At 38.0% G+C, this 20,489-nt stretch overlaps 1 protein-coding gene and 1 long non-coding RNA gene across 4 annotated transcripts; both read right to left on the bottom strand.

The window, feature by feature from the left end:
• Positions 1-7,026: 7,026 nt before the first annotated feature.
• Positions 7,027-8,147, bottom strand: LOC143621301 (uncharacterized). 3 transcript variants are annotated; one of them, XR_013151490.1, is made up of 5 exons: positions 8,084-8,147; positions 7,933-8,004; positions 7,785-7,852; positions 7,626-7,693; positions 7,027-7,169 (listed from the first exon to the last, which is right to left on the bottom strand). It is a non-coding gene; the product is annotated as an uncharacterized LOC143621301 (long non-coding RNA). The 3 variants fall into 3 exon arrangements; XR_013151489.1 differs by having other exon boundaries at positions 7,785-8,004; positions 8,084-8,123; XR_013151488.1 differs by lacking the exon at positions 8,084-8,147 and having other exon boundaries at positions 7,785-8,033.
• A 10,823-nt stretch (positions 8,148-18,970) lies between these two features.
• LOC143621046 (uncharacterized) lies at positions 18,971-19,285 on the bottom strand. Its single transcript, XM_077092583.1, has one exon. It carries the CDS (start codon positions 19,283-19,285, stop codon positions 18,971-18,973), a length of 315 nt encoding a protein of 104 aa, XP_076948698.1.
• Between the last annotated feature and the right edge of the window lie 1,204 nt (positions 19,286-20,489).

The following is a 20,489-nucleotide window of genomic DNA, read 5'->3' as shown; positions in this document are numbered from 1 at the left end:
AGCATAGTTTGAGATATTGACAACACCAACTCAAAACTTTAACATGAGAGGGATTAATGCTAACATTTACTCTGGCTATATTCGAATAATATTTCCCATTTCCTTTTATAACGAGATATTTTTATCCTTTACCTGAGTTTCAACCTAGATGCTTGATTCATAAGCTGTTAACACTGCCCTATTTCCATTCATGTTATAGTGATAAAGGGTGTTTACATACCACATTCTATCATGTGATCCAAATTTAGTCCCATAGATTCCTTAGTTTGGGTAAATAAACTGCGGCTTTTAGAGGACTGATTATTTGGACATGTGTAATTTTGGAATTGATTACTTGGATTATCTGAGAGCCGTATCGACTCTCAGACTGAAAATCTTTGGTGGTTCTTCAAATATTAAACCGGATAAAACTCAAACGAGACAAAATCGTGGTACAGTGATCAAGAGCGAATTTTGAACCAGCCAACAAACCAATTAACCGATAAATCGTTTTCGGAGATTAGGGTCTGGAACTGTCATCAATAATTTTTAATTTGAATTCCCCAACTACCTTAATATCTGCCATTTTGTGATTTAAGATTTATTTTGTGACAAATCCAAAATTTAAAATTCTAATGAATGAAGTAATAATCATCAAAACAAACATTTCCAAGCCGCCTTGGGACACTTTACTAGGGGCAATGCCCCCTTGGAACTCTCAGTGGTTAGGGGCTTGGCCCAAACAAGTGTGTACCCCAAACCTTGGGCTATTTGATGTAAATTGTAATTCACACTAGTCGACAACTCAATTCGAACAACCGTGCACCCCACTTGTACTGACTTGTTTAATGTTAATTATTATTCATATTGATCGGCAAGTCAATCTGGATACACTAAAATAATGGCATTCATATGAAATGCTCCCTATAAAATATTTAGCGGAGGGTTAGCGTCACCATGCTTGATTCCTTCCTGACCTTTGTAGTAATTTAAGACTGAAATTTCTTCCTTCCAGCCACAGGTGAGATTACTGTTATCATTATCAACAAGGGAAGCCGTTATATAGTACAATACTCATTACTCATTAAGTCGATATGTTGCTTGATCTTATCTTCCAGCTTCTTCTGAGTTGGATTCATATCTTCTCTACTGCTTCTGATCGGATTATCTTTTGGATTCTTCAACATGACTCCAATACCAATGGTAGATGATCGGAAGCAACACAATAACAAGATTTGATATTGAACAAGAATTGAAGTACAAAACAGTGCATTATATTGACAATAGTCAATGTATATCTAATACATGCAAAGTGACCGGTGCTTACAATTAAATCAACAACATACTTATATGAATTAAAACAGCTGTAATCGCATGACATAAATTAAATCACTAACGGTAATTAATTAATCAATAACAAGGATATATAATTACTCATTTAGCCCAAGTTATTTAAGATTAAAATCCAATATGACCATCCGGTAAATTTTCCTTTTACTGAATTCCTGTTGGTATAAGACGAATAATAGTAATGAACAAATTAGGGTTTGAGGCACGGCCGGCTCTGAAAAACATTAAAAAAAATTCGGCCGAAGGCGAATATAAATTTGGGCCTTAAGACTTAAGTAAAATATAAACTCGATAACTCAAATAAAAAAGCAAATCATACGATGATAATATTAATTTCAATACACAAAACATAAATATTGTAGCAAAATAATCTAATTTACATACCTAAACGAAACGCGATGCTCGCCTTGCATTTTTTTAAGAAAAACTCTCGATCAATTATTGACAATATATGCTTTCCAACACATCGCTCTAAATAGATATCATCGCCAAGCCATTAAGTTTTTCCTGGGACATTGTGGATCGCATGTAAGTCTTCAACAACTTCAATTTTGTAAAACTTCTTTCAGCCGAAGCAACGGTTACCGGAAAAGGTATTTGTATATATATATATATGTGTGTGTGTGTGTTAATTTAATAAACAAAAACAAAGTAATAATTAACAATCAAACCTGCTGTTGTCTGTTGATAAAACTGATAAACAACAAATTAACAACTTTTATAATAAAACTATTACTAACCCTAACTGGCTAACTCCCTAACTCACTAACTTTTATAATAAAACTAAACAACTAAGTAAACAAATAAACAAGAACTAACCTGGGTTGGCTGAGTGGCTGTTGTCTGCTGGGCGCTGGACGGAGCAGGGCTGGAGGCGGAGCGGCTGTGGCGGTGGTGGATGGGTGGTGGCGTGGTGCAGGCTACCGTCGGTCACGGCGGTCAGGCGGTGGTTTGTGCCTTTGTGGTACGTACGGTAATTGGAGATTTGGAGTATGGAAGATGGTGGTTGTATTTTTATTTTAAAACCTTCCGTCTCCTGGCTCCTTTCCTCCTGATCTTCTATATTGTAAATGGGTTATGGCCTATAAATAATTGGGCTACAAACAATTTATAAATGGGCCTAAACAATTTTTTTTTATAAAATATAAAATTTTTTAAAAAAACTTTCGGGCCTACCGGGTGGTAAGGTCTATGGCGGTCGACTACCCTGCCATAGGCCTGGGCCGGCCCTGGTTTGAGGAAGGCTATCGTATTGATCGATTGATAATATAAGTTGCATACAATGAAAGAATGCAAAACCCTCTTATAAAGAGAGTATGACAACAACTCTAAACAAAGGAACAAGACTTCAACAAACAAACTGTAACATCCTAGGCAAATCCCACATTTGCCGTGGACAAGAGAGATATTTGGTTCATAAGTAAATGTCCCGCCTCTTGCATCACCAACTCGTTTTGGGCTTAACGTTAGTGGACGAGAGGAGAGCTCCACAATTAAGCGTGCTCAGGTGGGAGTAGTAGCAGGATAGGTGACCTCCTGTAAAGTCTCCACCCGGGCAACCAAAAACAAATATGTGAGCTCTTCATGTGCAAAGCGGACAATATTGGTGATGTGAGGGGCGGATGTTACACAAACCGTGAGACCAGGCCCACTTATTCAAAATAAAAAAACAAACTTAACGTAAATAATTGAAATAGCCTTCAACATGAGTTTGAATCATATTTCAATACCCTCCCTTGCTTCATGCCCCGTTACTCCAAGCCAATGGCGAAAGTACACAAAATTTTCTCTAGAGATGGCTTTTTTATAACACATCTCCAAGTTGTTATGAGTACTGCAGTGCATCCGCTTAACTTGTTCTTTAGCCACCATTTCATGAACACAGTGATTCTTGAGTTCTATATGCTTGGAACGACTGTGCAAAACTGGATATTTTCTTAAGCTGATTGTGGAGCGATGTCACAATACAACAATGTAGCCTCCTATTGTTCATACCCACGATCAGCCTCAGTAGCTGCAGTAGAGGCTATGAATTCAGCCTCGGTGGTGCTTGAGAGAGAAACTGTAGTTTGCTTCTTTGACCTCCATGACACAACTCCACTTCCAATTGAAAACACATAGGCAAACACACTCTTTCTATCATCGGCACAAGTAGCCCAATCACTATCAGTGTATCCTACCAATTCAACTTTAGTACCTCTGGCATACCATAGCCCAAAAGAAGTAGTTCCTGCTACATATTTCAGAATCATGCGGGCTGCTCCATAATGTATCTTTGATGGGGATTGCATAAATTGTGCCACCATACTCACATCAAAGGCTAAGTCTGGCCTTGTGTGAGTCCATTAGATGAGACCGCCAACAAGAAATCTGTAGTTGGCTGCACTTGTTTTGCCTCATCAACAACTTGTCACACGTGTTCATTGGAGTATCATCTATCTTCCCCTTTATTATCCCAAATTTAGTTAACAGATTATTTTCATACTTTTCTTGGCTTAAGAACAGTCTCTGTGAAGACTTGCTCACCTCTAGACCTAGAAAGTACTTCAGCAGCCCCATGTCAGTCATTTCAAACATCTCCTTCATTCCCCTTTTAAACTCTGCAATAAGATTAGGACAAGGACTGGTGCAAATAATATTCTCCACATAGAAACATACATACATCATCTTTTGGTCATTACAACCATTAATATATAAGGTAGGCTCACTGTTACTTCTCATATACCCATTAGAATTAAAATACCCATCAATTTTGGAATACCATGCTCTTGGGCCTGCTTGAGCCCATATAGAGCCTTACGTAGCTTTTAGACATGCCCTTCTTTTCCATGAACAACATATATACCCTTGAGGCTGCTCAACATAGATTTCCTCATTTAGAGTTCCATTTAGGAAAGTAGAGTTGACATCTAGCTAGTGAATCTTCCAACCCATATGAGCTGCAACACTTAACACAACTCTTACCGATTCAAACCGGGGGCAAATGTCTCTAAGTAGTCTACACCATGTTGTTGTGAGTTACCTTTGGTCACTAGTCTTGCTTATCTGGACCAATATTTGTTTTAAGTAACCATTTAACCCAACAAGGTTCTTGTTTTGTGGCCGCTTAACCAATTCCCAAGTCTTGTTTCTTTCTATTGCATCAAGTTCCGCATCCATGGCCTCCTGCCATTCTATTATTCCTGTAGCCTCATCATAATTGGTAGGATCAGGGACATTTAATACAAAAATCATAGTCATCATATAATGCATCCACCTTATTGGATTTTGTGTTGACATCATTAAGTTCTTTGATTTTTGGTGGTGGTGATGGAGGATAAGTGCTGGTCTCATTAGAGGATGAAGCAATAGAAGTGGTAGGTAAGTTTAGTTGGCTTGGAGTTTGAACCGATGGGTTGATTTGATTAGAGGATGAAGCAATGGATGTGGCAGGTGAGTTTAGTTGGCTAGGAGTTTGAACGGATGGGTTAGTTTGTGTTGGTGTTTTCATAACTGTTAAGTGAGTAGTGTTTTGTGTTTGTGTGGATGGTGATTGAGTAGGGCTGGTAGTTTGGTTATTTGTTTTAGGTTCACAAGATGGAATAGGGAAATGGTCAATATAGGCTTGTGGATGTTGTGATTGATTTGGACTCCACTGCCACTTTCTTTTTCAATGAAAATCACATCCCTTCTTGTGGAAAACTTCTTAGTGATAGGGTTGTAAAGTCTGAAGCCTTTACTTTGTGAAGAGTACCCTATGAATACACACTTTTCGGTCCTGTCATCAAGTTTCCTTCGAATTTGAGAGGGTATTAGCCCATATGCCATACATCCAAACACCCTTTAGTGATGAACATATGGTTTTTCAGGCTTCATAGGGTGTTTGGTTTGTAACTGCTTTGGTAGTGGCAATATTTATCAAATAAACTGATGTTGCCACGGCCTCGGCCCAAAAACAGTTTGGCATACCCATTGGCTTTAACATGCTTTTAGCCATACCCATTATTGTTCTATTATTTCTTTCTACCACCCCATTGTGTTCAGGGGTATAAGGGACAGTGAGTTACCTATTTATATCATGATCATCACAAAATTTATTGAATTCTAAAGAACAAAACTCACATCCCCGTCAGACCTAGGAACTTTGATTGTTTGTTCTTCTTTCTCAACCATGGTCTTGAAAACTTTGAACTTGGAAAAAGCTTATGACTTGTTAGCAACAAAGTACACCAAACACATTCTAATAAACTCATCAATAAACAACAATGACTACCTCCCAAACTAGGTACCTGCATTGCTCCACATACATCAGTATGTATTAATTCAAGTATCTTTGTAGCTCTCCATGATTTATAAGGGAATGATTCTCTAGATTTCTTGCCAACAACACATCCTTGACACTTATCAACGTGTTTAATATTAGGTAGACCATATACCATTCTTTTATCATTTAAGAGTTTCAAAATTTGAAAGTGATAGTGACCATACCTCTTGTGCCATAGCACGGAAGTTTCATCAGTTGAGTGATCTGAAATACAATTGGTCTCATTCGTTGCTGCTGATTTAGATGAATCTAAAAGGAACATATTGTTATTGTACACTAGAACTTTCATGAGGATGTGACCTGTGGTCTTGCTTGTCATAACACATTGGTCATCATCAAACAAAAGAGAGTAGCCCTTTCTCATTAGCTGCCCCATAGACAACAAGTTATAGCCTAGTTGTGGCGCAAAGTACACATAATCTAGGAGTCTAGTGATACCATTAGGACTAACCACCTTGATAGTTCCTTTACCTTGAACAACTAGTTATTTCTTATCTCCTAATCTGACCACAAGCTTGAATGATTCATCTAGCTGAGTAAAGCTGCCTTTACAACCTGTCATACGGTTAGAGGCACCAGAATCCAAGAACCATAGATAGGTTGTATTACCATCTTGAGCAGCTTTAGTCATTAGGAAGAATTGATCATGAGTGATTGCCATAAACAATCTATCATCTTCCTCATCATTGGCTTCACTTTCTTTAACAATGTTGGCTATAGATTCTTCATTGTACCAGCAGTCACGTCTAAAATGACTGTACTTGTTGCAATGAGTACATTGAGAAATCTTAGGCTTCTCTTGTGACCTGTCTTGACTCCTACCTCTGCCTCTTCCTATGAAGGATAGCTGACCTCTTCGTCTTGAAGCATTGTTTCCTGAATTATCTTGCATAGCTTGTAGGGCTTGCTCATCACTACCACTTTTCTTTTAAGGTGTCCTACTATTAATTCGTTCCTCTTGGGATTGAAGGCACCCCATTAATTTGACTAGATTGAGGCTTGATAAGTCATAAGCTACTTCAATGCACTAGTACAGAAGATGCCAGAAGATGCAGTCAATTTTCCCACAAGGTGCGGGTCAAGGACCGCACCTTATACCATCTGTTAAAATCGAACAACACCTTCTTCAAACCGCATCTTCTGCTCATTTAAATGAGAACCGCACCTTCTGTTACATCCAAATATGAACTGCAAACTGTTTATTTTGAACCTCTACATATGAACCTCATGCTATGCGTATCCAAATGATGTTTGTGTAACTGCACTATTTGGTTCTTTTTTATATTAATTTTTTTTATTTCCAGAACACAAATAATATTATATATAATATAATATGAATTCCATGTTTCCAAAAAACCAAAAGATGATAATATACAGAAAAATTTCACTGTCATAAATACATATAGGTTTAAAAATAAAAGTAATACACAATAACTTTCAAAAACGACATCTTCATTCTAACAACTCGAACCAATGTCTTCATTCTTGCAACTTGAACTGACGTCTTCATTATCGCAACTCAAACCATAGAAATCACCTAACAAAACATATTACATTAGTAAAATGAAGCTTAAAATTTTGTAAGTGTTTTCGATTAGAAAATGAAAGCGTTCGTTTATGTTCGTTCACTAACAAAATAAACAAACAGTTCACTAGCATTAATGAATGAACATAAATGAATAAACCTGTCAGCTTCATATTAAGATTTATTTGCAAACAGATCGGTTGTTTGCTTATCAAGGGTATTTATGGTAATAGGCAATTTTTGGTCACAAGCTTTCAAGGTTATTCTAAAATTGAGCACATAACATATATTTTACAGTCTGACTTGTGAGTTGTAGCACAAAAGATCATTTCGAGGCAAAGTTTGTTAATGGGTCATTAACTCAGCAAAGTATGACAATTTTGACAATTTTAGTCAAACAATAAGTTATCTTTTAGGTTTGGGCGGTTAGATATAAGCAAACATTAAAATGATATAATTTGGGCTAACCTTGAGACGCCTCAACAGTCCATCCCTCAAGCATTTGTACCAGTTTGTTGTTGGTCCATAGATATTAACTATATACGATTATCAAAACATTAGTACTTGAGTAAAAAATATGTGTGTGTACATACACATTGTTATATAAACAAGTTTTTGAAAACTAACCGTATCTAAATAACCATCTTCAAAAAGAGTTGATTTTAACACTACAAGCTGGTAATTGTCTTCACAACCTATATTAACAAACAAACTGTTATAACACTAACAAATCAAACTAAATGAACAAAAAAAAGAGAGTAAATGGTCCGGCTACCAGTTGATAAAATGAATCGCTCGCAAAATTCTCATCGTGAAATTGTGGGGAGATACGACCCACTTGATCAGTCTAAAATAGCAAACAAATTGTTATAATATAAACAAGTCAAACTAAATTAAAAAATATATATTTGAGTAACTCGGTTGACCTTTTGTGAACACAAAGTTATAGTTTTCACCGTGTCGTTGTCATTTATTTGGTGCGAGTCGTTTCTTAACCCGAATAACCCGATTACCAACACATGCACTAGTTATATTAATGAGGATTTATGCCATAGACCAAGCTCACCTACAATTTACAAATCACAATTGATACCTTAGTTTCATCCCAATCGCTTTATTAAACTACTGTAGTTATAAATTAAGTTGTCTTTGTAGTGTTTAGATTTGTTTTCAATATTGAACTATAGTATTGTTATGATTCACATTAGATGGAGAGCTAACAGAGGTTGCTCTTGGTGTTCGATAAAGTCGAATTCCAGAGTGGTTATAAAACAGTGTCTAGATTCGGTCGTAAGTTTCGATATTATTATAGTAACTTACATACTCCATACAACTATTCATATTAATTCAGTTTGATTACACAGTCAAAGCAAAACAACTACTTCATATATTATTATAATGACCTGATTATAAAAACAATTGTATGCATATGCACCAAAGAAAACTAAACAAACTAAACTCTTTTATATTGAAAATAGTTGCATAATTATTTTCTATGTAAACTAACTAGGATTAATGTTGTATCCGTCGCTGGAACAAAACGACATCGCATAAGAGTAACCGAATAACCCGACCCGATTAACCCTAAACCCGACTGAAACAAAATATATAAATAATGAAATTGAAACAAAACAATAACTTTGGTTCAGGCTCCCCACTGCGTAAACAATTAACAAAAAGAATTGAAGCTGTGACTTACTATGTTTGTTGATTTCAAGATGTACAGTGTTGAAGAGGCAAAGGTGACTGATTTCAGTTTATTAGGGGCTGGTTTGGCGCCGAATCTGAATAGATAAAGATCAATGGACGGAATGTCAAATATTTTTGACTTTTGGCGGTGTACATGGTAACATTTATATTATATGACTATTAAAACAAATAAAACAAATAGCAATTATAGTCAAAATGAAACAATCATACAAACAATAAAATACATCTATTTATCTTCATCATAAAAAAACATGTGTGACTTGTTTTGTCATAAAGTCATTATTAAACTTATTATTTAGTTCATAAATCTTTTAATTTATTTACATAACTCTTACTAGTAAGAATTCTTGACGATTTTTATTATTGTTTCACGACGTTGACTGTAGAGTTCGGTCGTTGATGCTACTAATGTAACTCCGCTATTTTGAACGGCACTCTTTTTATCTCGATCACTGGTGTAAAACGTATGACCATTAATGGCATACCCTTGATAAGATTTAACTCTACAATCTGGATCATCTCCTAACCCTTTCACGATTTCATCAGCATCAATTTCTTTTACCTTTTTTCTCATCCACCTCAATAACTCTTTGTTTTGAGTTTTTATGTACCATATATCATCCTTATCCGGGTTTGTTGAGCGTAGCATCTCCATACCTAACCGGGTTCTTTTGGGTCATTTGAATTTTCATCATAACCATTAAGGTTCAATGGGCCATTGTTATATGTATTATCATTTGTTGTCGATGACGTGCTAAGATCAACTAGTGATTCTCCATGCCTTGACCAACAATGGTATCTAAGCTTAAAACCATTTTAGAACAAATGTGTCTCTGTTTCATTTATATTTACAATATCTAAAGTTTTGACATTTGGAACAAGGACAACAAATCGAATGAGTTCCTTTATTGGCGCGATGTGCTTCGGCTGTCCTAAGAAAACTTTTAACACCCATCGCATAAATTTCAGATTGTCGCAAAGCTTTGTACGCCCTATCATCACGATCCATCTGAAAATTAAAATAAACAAACAAGTGATATGAATGTATGTAATCCGGTGCTCTAAGGCGATGGATCCTAACCCACTTTTTGAATATCTATATCATATGTATACATTTTAACGTGCTAAGTATTTTATAAAAAATGGCAGCATTTCTCCTTAACTCCCCGAGTATGCATATAAAACGCAAAACCCGATGGAGTAAGAGAAAAAGCTACCGATTGTTTCTTAAATAATCAACACGTTAAAATGTATACACGTCCTAATGAGATAGAATATTCAAAAAGTAGTCCCAAAGGGGACTATCCAAAAGTTATCTCTATCAGATAAATTTTCGACGAGTATTCTCTAAAAGGCTATGTTAAATGGATATGTTGACAAATATATCATACCTACACATATTATCCATACACACAAGGGGTTGTTCACGATTCAGTTTTGATGGTTTTTAGGTCAAACCATTATTAAAAAAATTTACTATCAAAAACCATTTCTTCCCCCTCCCCTTTTTTTTCATTTCATCTATCTTTCACCATACTATGACAATAACAACACCACCAGATCACCACCACCACCACCGCCACCACTTGACTGCCACGGCCACCACCATCGCCGTTGCCGCCACCTAAATACCACCTCCGCCACCTGACTACCACGACCCCCACCACCAACGCCACTTGTGTCGCCACCACTACTAAAATCATCATTACCACGACTCTACCATCGCTACCAAATATCATAAAGTAGTAATTCATTCGATTCAATAGATTATTAACCAAATAATACAAAGGAATAGTAATGACACATTTAAGTAGTGTTTGTTATGCATGAATGAGAGCTGGAATGGAATAGACCATTATGACGGAATGAAATAAAATGTGTTTGGTTGGTCAATGGAATGGAATCGGCCATTACAAAGTTCATTCCATTCCCTCAAAATGTAAGGCCCCGTTACCGGTAGCCCTACTTTCCTGTTGGATTTACTTATAAACGCAGTTCTATATAATTAGAGTTAATTAAAACATTCGCGGAATATAAAAGCTTTCATAAAACATTTCATAACAAAACACATCTTGTCTTAAAACGTCATCTTGTCTTTCAAAATAAACAAAACATTAAACTTAAACGTCTTGAGTCTTCCGATGCCAGCCTCTTATTCAATGCCACGTGTCTCCTCAAGCGAGCTGCCTCATCCTACTCACCTGCGTGCATACTAAAAGTCAGCTACGCTGAGTGAGTTCTAGTTAATCATACATTATACAATACACGTAAACTTATATTCTTTCATTCATACTTTCATACTTTCATACTTTCTTTTGTATTAACATACTTTCATATCTTACGTTATAAAGGGCATTACGCCCTACATTCCTCGAGTATTATTAGGGCTCGGTACCCTCCTTCCTCGAGTATTATTAGGGCTCGGTACCCTCCTTCCTCGAGTATTATTAGGGCTGGTACCCTCTTTCCTCGAGTATTATTAGGGCTCGGTACCCTCTTTCCTCGAATATTAGTAGGGTTCGGTTCCCTAGTTCTCGAATATTAGTAGGGTTCGATTCCCTCTTCGTTACCATACAACCATACATCATACCTCGAGCATTATTAGGACTCGGTACCCTTTTCGTAACCATACAACCCTACAGCCATCATTTCCTTCTTTTATTAACTTTATCACGTTCATACATATAAGCATACATATCATACTTACCTCATACATAGCGTTACAACCCGACAGTACGTGCAATATCCGAAGATCGTTCACGTACCATCAAGCAATCATTCATACATTTCACATTATTCACATAAGACATACACTTATCTCTTAGGATAAGCGTATTAACAAACATATTGAGTATTCACACAGCCCCGGAAACATAACACATAAATGGGGCTAGAAACTCACCTGAATCCTGTTACGCTCTCCGTTAATCGTTATTCCCTTCTTGAGCTGTGCACGGCTAACTGTATAATATTTACATGTATCAATTAACTACTACTACTCATGTTGTATATCTATCTTTATATAACCCACAACGAACGGGGGTCCGGGGGCAGCGCCCCTGGCAGCGGGGTCTAGGGGCGGCAGCCCCTAGCAGGGTCCAAGGGGCAGAGCCCCTGGCTGGGGTCGAGCTGTCTTAACTGTCTTAACACATTTTCCATTAGCATTTTGAATCATTGACTAATATGTTACTTAAAAGTTCAAGGGATGAATTGTAATTAATTCATTCTTTTTCTAAGTCCAGGGACTGTTCTGTCATTTTATTAAACTTTCTAGTTCGTTATTCAGTCTTTAACGAATTGACTTATCTTAGCGAACTGGTCATTTGTAACGAACTGAACCCTCTAACGAACTGGAACTCTGACGAATCCGTCCTTGTACGAACCAGTCCACATAGCGAATCAGTTCAAGTAACGAATTGGACCTTCTAATTCGTTATCTCCTTTAACGAATGGCTATAACGAAATGGGGGGGGGGGTTAATTCGTTATCTTTTCCTTAACGAATCAGGACACGAACTAAAGCTAGTTCGTTATCTTTCCTCAGCGAATCTACTTAACGAATCAGGACACGAACTAAGGCTAGTTCGTTATCTTTCCTCAGCGAATCTACTTAACGAATCACCCTTAATTCGCTAAATTCCCGTTAGCGAACTAGGGTTAGGTCAGGGAATGTCAGAACATTCCCTGACATACCCTTAACCTCGTACTACTTTCCCGGCGCCGTCATTGCCGGAAAGCCGCTGGAAAAACGCGAACTCACCGGAAAAACGATTCTTAACTCGTTTTTCACCGTTTTTCGCCCCGTTCGATCCAGATCTGAGCTAGGGTGATCCCTAAGTTCATCATAGGTTCGGTTTATACCCGATTCCACCTGGATCTCGTGATTTAAACGGTTTAACGGTGTCGGCTCGTTGTTTCGCAACTTTATCTAACGGGTTAAGCTCATACGATATTAAATTATCGTTACCTCGGATCGGTGCTCGGTTTCCTTCTTGATTTCGGATAGAGATAAGGAAGAACTAGAGGGAAATCTTAAGTGTGTGTTTTGGGTGGTGTATGGAATATGTGTGAATGAGGATTAAATGGATATTAAGGGTTTATATATTTATGGATCATGGGCTTAAGCCCATGGTCTTTCCTTCTTTCTTTCCTAACCCAAGTCCATAACCCATATTCATTTACCCAGCACTGATCTTGCTTGAGCGACACATGACATTCTCGAACTGGCATCTTCTTTCATTTCTTACTTAAATCTCATTCTCTATTCGAGTCTAAGCATGTAGGATGCTTAAATCTCTCGAACTTTGCTCTGATACCAACTTGTAAGGCCCCGTTACCTGTAGCCCTACATTCCAGTTGGATTTACTCATAAACGCAGTTCTAAATATCAGAGTTAACTAAAACATTCGCGGAATATAAAAGCTTTCATAAAACATTTCATAACAAAACACATCTTGTCTTAAAACGTCATCTTGTCTTTCAAAATAAACAAAACATTAAACTTAAACGTCATGAGTCTTCCGATGCCAGCCTCTTATTCAATGCCACGTGTCTCCTCAAGCGAGCTGCCTCATCCTACTCATCTGTGTGCATACTAAAAGTCAGCTACGCTGAGTGAGTTCTAGTTAATCATACATTATACAATACACGTAAACTTATATTCTTTCATTCATACTTTCATACTTTCATACTTTCTTTTGTATTAACTTAATTTCATATCTTACGTTATAAAGGGCATTATGCCCTATATTCCTCGAGTATTATTAGGGCTCGGTACCCTCCTTCCTCGAGTATTATTAGGGCTCGGTACCCTCCTTCCTCGAGTATTATTAGGGCTGGTACCCTCTTTCCTCGAGTATTATTAGGGCTCGGTACCCTCTTTCCTCGAATATTAGTAGGGTTCGGTTCCCTAGTTCTCGAATATTAGTAGGGTTCGATTCCCTCTTCGTTACCATACAACCATACATCATACCTCGAGCATTGTTAGGACTCGGTACCCTTTTCGTAACTATACAACCCTACAGCCATCATTTCCTTCTTTTATTAACTTTATCACGTTCATACATATAAGCATACATATCATACTTACCTCATACATAGCGTTACAACCCGACAGTACGTGCAATATCCGAAGATCGTTCACGTACCATCAAGCAATCATTCATACATTTCACATTATTCACATAAGACATACACTTATCTCTTAGGATAAGCGTATTAACAAACATATTGAGTATGCACACAGCCCCGAAAACATAACACATAAATGGGGCTAGAAACTCACCTGAATCCTGTTAGCTCTCCGTTAATCGTTATTCCCTTCTTGTGCTGTGCACGGCTAACTGTATAATATTTACATGTATCAATTAACTACTACTACTCATGTTGTATATCTATCTTTATAAAACCCACAACGAACGGGGGTCCGGGGGCAGCGCCCCTGGCAGCGGGGTCTAGGGGCGGCAGCCCCTAGCAGGGTCCAAGGGGCAGAGCCCCTGGCTGGGGTCGAGCTGTCTTAACTGTCTTAACACATTTTCCATTAGCATTTTGAATCATTGACTAATATGTTACTTAAAAGTTCAAGGGATGAATTGTAATTAATTCATTCTTTTTCTAAGTCCAGGGACTGTTCTGTCATTTTATTAAACTTTCTAGTTCGTTATTCAGTCTTTAACGAATTGACTTATCTTAGCGAACTGGTCATTTGTAACGAACTGAACCCTCTAACGAACTGGAACTCTGACGAATCCGTCCTTGTACGAACCAGTCCACATAGCGAATCAGTTCAAGTAGCGAATTGGACCTTCTAATTCGTTATCTCCTTTAACGAATGGTTATAACGAAATGGGGGGGGGGGTTAATTCGTTATCTTTTCCTTAACGAATCAGGACACGAACTAAGGCTAGTTCGTTATCTTTCCTCAGCGAATCTACTTAACGAATCAGGACACGAACTAAGGCTAGTTCGTTATCTTTCCTCAGCGAATCTACTTAACGAATCACCCTTAATTCGCTAAATTCCCGTTAGCGAACTAGGGTTAGGTCAGGGAATGTCAGAATATTCCCTGACATACCCTTAACCTCGTATTACTTTTCCGGCGCCGTCATTGCCGGAAAGCCGCCGGAAAAACGCGAACTCACCGGAAAAACGATTCTTAACTCGTTTTTCACCGTTTTTCGCCCCGTTCGATCCAGATCTGAGCTAGGGTGATCCCTAAGTTCATCATAGGTTCGGTTTATACACGATTCCACCTGGATCTCGTGATTTAAACGGTTTAACGGTGTCGGCTCGTTGTTTCGCAACTTTATCTAACGGGTTAAGCTCATACAATATTAAATTATCGTTACCTCGGATCGGTGCTCGGTTTCCTTCTTGATTTCGGATAGAGATAAGGAAGAACTAGAGAGAAATCTTAAGTGTGTGTTTTGAGTGGTGTATGGAATATGTGTGAATGAGGATTAAATGGATATTAAGGGTTTATATATTTATGGATCATGGGCTTAAGCCCATGGTCTTTCCTTCTTTCTTTCCTAACCCAAGTCCATAACCCATATTCATTTACCCAGCACTGATCTTGCTTGAGCGACACATGACATTCTCGAACTGGCATCTTCTTTCATTTCTTACTTAAATCTCATTCTCTATTCGAGTCTAAGCATGTAGGATGCTTAAATCTCTCGAACTTTGCTCTGATACCAACTTGTAAGGCCCCGTTACCGGTAGCCCTACTTTCCAGTTGATTTACTCATAAACGCAGTTCTAAATATCAGAGTTAACTAAAACATTCGCGGAATATAAAAGCTTTCATAAAACATTTCATAACAAAACACATCTTGTCTTAAAACGTCATCTTGTCTTTCAAAATAAACAAAACATTAAACTTAAACGTCTTGAGTCTTCCGATGCCAGCCTCTTATTCAATGCCACGTGTCCTCCTCAAGCGAGCAGCCTCATCCTACTCACCTGCGTGCATACTAAAAGTCAGCTACGCTGAGTGAGTTCTAGTTAATCATACATTATACAATACACGTAAACTTATATTCTTTCATTCATACTTTCATACTTTCATACTTTCATACTTTCTTTTGTATTAACTTACTTTCATATCTTACGTTATAAAGGGCATTACGCCCTATATTCCTCGAGTATTATTAGGGCTCGGTACCCTCCTTCCTCGAGTATTATTAGGGCTCTGTACCCTCCTTCCTCGAGTATTATTAGGGCTGGTACCCTCTTTCCTCGAGTATTATTAGGGCTCGGTACCCTCTTTCCTCGAATATTAGTAGGGTTCGGTTCCCTAGTTCTCGAATATTAGTAGGGTTCGATTCCCTCTTCGTTACCATACAACCATACATCATACCTCGAGCATTATTAGGACTCGGTACCCTTTTCGTAACCATACAACCCTACAGCCATCATTTCCTTCTTTTATTAACTTTATCAAGTTCATACATATAAGCATACATATCATACTTACCTCATACATAGCATTACAACCCGACAGTACGTGCAATATCCGAAGATCGTTCACGTACCATCAAGCAATCATTCATACATTTCACATTATTCACATAAGACATACACTTATCTCTTAGGATAAGCGTATTAACAAACATATTGAGTATGCACACAGCCCCGGAAACATAACACATAAATGGGGCTAGAAACTCACCTGAATCCTGTTACGCTCTCCGTTAATCGTTATTCCCTTCTTGAGCTGTGCACGGCTAACTGTATAATATTTACATGTATCAATTAACTACTACTACTCATGTTGTATATCTATCTTTATATAACCCACAACGAACGGGGGTCCGGGAGCAGCGCCCCTGTCAGCGGGGTCTAGGGGCGGCAGCCCCTAGCAGGGTCAAAGGGGCAGAGCCCCTGGCTGGGGTCGAGCTGTCTTAACTGTCTTAACACATTTTCCATTAGCATTTTGAATCATTGACTAATATGTTACTTAAAAGTTCAAGGGATGAATTGTAATTAATTCATTCTTTTTCTAAGTCCAGGGACTGTTCTGTCATTTTATTAAACTTTCTAGTTCGTTATTCAGTCTTTAACGAATTGACTTATCTTAGCGAACTGGTCATTTGTAACGAACTGAACCCTCTAACGAACTGGACCTCTGACGAATCCGTCCTTGTACGAACCAGTCCACATAGCGAATCAGTTCAAGTAACGAATTGGACCTTCTAATTCGTTATCTCCTTTAACGAATGGCTATAACGAAATGGGGGGGGGGGGGGTAATTCGTTATCTTTTCCTTAACGAATCAGGACACGAACTAAGGCTAGTTCGTTATCTTTCCTCAGCGAATCTACTTAACGAATCAGGACACGAACTAAGGCTAGTTCGTTATCTTTCCTCAGCGAATCTACTTAACGAATCACCCTTAATTCGCTAAATTCCCGTTAGCGAACTAGGGTTAGGTCAGGGAATGTCAGAACATTCCCTGACATACCCTTAACTTCGTATTACTTTTCCGGCGCCGCCTTTCCGGCGCCGTCATTGCCGGAAAGCCGCCGGAAAAACGCGAATTCACCGGAAAAACGATTCTTAACTCGTTTTTCACCGTTTTTCGCCCCGTTCGATCCAGATCTGAGCTAGGGTGATCCCTAAGCTAATCATAGGTTCGGTTTATACCCGAATCCACCCGGATCTCATGATTTAAACGGTTTAACGGTGTCGGCTCGTTGTTTCGCAACTTTATCTAACGGGTTAAGCTCATACAATATTAAACTATCGTTACCTCGGATCGGTGCTCGGTTTCCTTCTTGATTTCGGATAGAGATAAGGAAGAACTAGAGAGAAATCATAAGTGTGTGTTTTGGGTGGTGTATGGAATATGTGTGAATGAGGATTAAATGGATATTAAGGGTTTATATATTTATGGATCATGGGCTTAAGCCCATGGTCTTTCCTTCTTTCTTTCCTAACCTAAGTCCATAACCCATATTCATTTACCCAGCATTGGCCCAACTCGTATTCTCTTTATCTAAACCGATAACGACCCACTATGAAATAACGAAATTTATTTTTATTATAATAACTGAAAGTAGGATGTTACACAAAAACACCCCAAATTCATTCCATCCACCCCCCTTGTTTTTTTTCCATTTCATCCCTCTTGCACACTATATCTTATCCACCACTCTCCCACCACCACTAGCCATTTCCCTCTCACCACCACCATCACCACCTACCATCGCCGCCTACCATCACCCACCCGCCTCCGCCACCCGCCACAATCACCACCCACCCCCGTCTCCACCACCACCAACAACCCACCACCACCTACCAATGTTGCCCACCACCACCAACCATCGCTCCCGGCCATCCGCTGCTTACCACCACCACCACCACCCACTATCACCACCACCTGCTACCACCAACAATCGCTACCGGCCATCACCACCACCGCTCGCCACCCACTGTTTACCATCGCCACCACCACCCATCTATCACCACCACTAACAATCACTCCCGGCTCCCGCCCATCTCCACCGCCGCCAACCACCCACCACCACCATTAGTGCTCTCCGCCGCCACCACTCATTACCATTTTTATTTTATTCTATTTTTTCTATCTTACCAAAAAATAAAAAACTAATAATTCATTTCATTCCCACATGGTAACCAAACCTGTCCACGGAATCATAATGATCCATTCAATTACCTTGTCCATTTCATTCCCTCGTTCATTCCATTCAATCGCCCATTTCATTACCCCATACCAAACAATCTCTTTCAATTCCCTCAACCAATCATATATTTGCTTGATAATTAAATAAAATATCTTGATCACATAAATAATAACACCTTATCTTCATACAAATAAATATATTCAACAATCATGAAAATATATCGTAAAAGTGAAATATACAATCATAAATTTAGTGGTAAAACTCTAGAGGATGAATATGGACCTTTTGGAGCTAGTTACTGGTTAAAAGACACCTATTTTGGATTATAGCCCTTCCAAAATAAAAGAAAAAGGAAAAAATAAAAAAGAAAGAACTGCACCTTTTGCTTCCATGTTTATTTAAATATAAACCAGCTTCACAACCGCACCTTATGTTTCCATTTATATTTAAACTTTAATTATTCTCTAAAGGTGCGGTTGATGTATAGAACCGCATCTTTTGCTTTTTTGATATTGCACGTTTTGATCACTTTTGTAGTAGTGATGGAAGGCACAACAAAATCAAATTTGGGCATTAGACTCCTAAGAATCTTTTCAATAACTGTTTGATCAGTAACAGTTTCCCTATAGGTTTTATTCTGGCTCACAAGAGCCATGACACGCCTAGAGTAATCACCTATCATCTCTCCTTCTTTCATGAAGAGTTTTTCGAAGTTCCTTCTTAGACTCTGCAGTTTAAGAGCCTTTATCTGAGAGTCTCCATTATATTCCATCTTCTATATCTCCTATGCTTCCTTGGCCGTGGAAGCAGCAGCAACTCTTGAGATTAGTAATCATGAACAACATGTTGAATGATGGCCCACTAGTACACAAATAGGCAGAAGATGCGATGGGTTAAGCACAGAAGGTGCGGTTTCAAGATCCACAGCACCTTTAGACCAAATTCATAATATTTTGTTTTTGTATTAAATGTAAAAGAAGAAGATGCGTTTCTTTTAAACAAATTAACGTTGAATAGGTTCAAATGCAAAAGGTGCGGTTCAAAATGTATATTTTCAAATGAAAAAGGTGCGGTTCAATGCAATAGGTTCCATTATTGTTCTTATTTTGTGAACGGATATATTTCAAAAATATATAGTATCTTCTTTCCCTCTCACGGTTCACTCTCTAGCTTCTTCCTTCTTCCTCTCTTCAAGCAAGAAAAGCTCAAAATTTCACATCTTAAATTTTGTCACTTAATTGAAGGTACGTTTTAGTTTTAAGATATATTTTATATATGATATATTTGTCATAATATGTATTTAAGATAACCTTATAGAAATACCCGTCCAAAATTTATCTAATAGAGATAAATTTTGGATTGTCCCCTTTGGGACTGCTTTTTGAATATTCTATCTCGTTAGGACGTGTATACATTTTAATGTGTTGACTAAGTAAGATAAAACGGTAGCTTTTTCTCCTACTCCATCGGGTTTGCGTTTTATACGCATACTTGAGGAGTTAAGGGGAAATGATGCCGATTTTTTCTTAAATAGCTACCAAGTTAAAATGTATACATATGAGATAGAATATCCAAAAAAGTGGGTTAGGATCCACTACCTTAGAGTGCCGGTTTACATACATTTACATCACTTGTTTGTTTATTTTAATTTTCAGATGGATCGAGATGATTGGATGTACAAAGCTTTGCGACAATCCGAAATTTACGCGGAAGGTGTTAAAAGTTTTCTTAGGGTTGCTGAAGCACATCTCGCTATAAAGGAAGTCGGTAGATTTGTTGTCCTTGTTCCAAATGTCAAAACTTTAAGTATTGTAATGATACCAATGAAATAGAGGCACATTTGTTCGAAATGGTTTTAAGCCTAGATACCATTGTTGGTCAAGGCATGGAGAATCACTAGCTGATTTTAGCATGTCATCGACCACTAATGATAACACATATAACAATGACTCATTAAACCTTAACGGTCATGATGA

This window comes from Bidens hawaiensis, unplaced genomic scaffold (assembly GCF_021521415.1).
Source record: "Bidens hawaiensis isolate Kalapana, Puna unplaced genomic scaffold, B.hawaiensis_p1.1 tig00000326_1, whole genome shotgun sequence".
Classification (NCBI taxonomy): domain Eukaryota; kingdom Viridiplantae; phylum Streptophyta; class Magnoliopsida; order Asterales; family Asteraceae; genus Bidens; species Bidens hawaiensis.
The sequence above is the reverse complement of the archived record's forward strand: the minus strand, read 5'-3'. Positions and strand labels throughout refer to the sequence as shown.

Bases quoted from the DNA above. Each gene is read 5' to 3' on its own strand.
- LOC143621046 (XM_077092583.1), bottom strand. From the start codon at position 19,285: ATGGAATATAATGGAGACTCTCAGATAAAGGCTCTTAAACTGCAGAGT.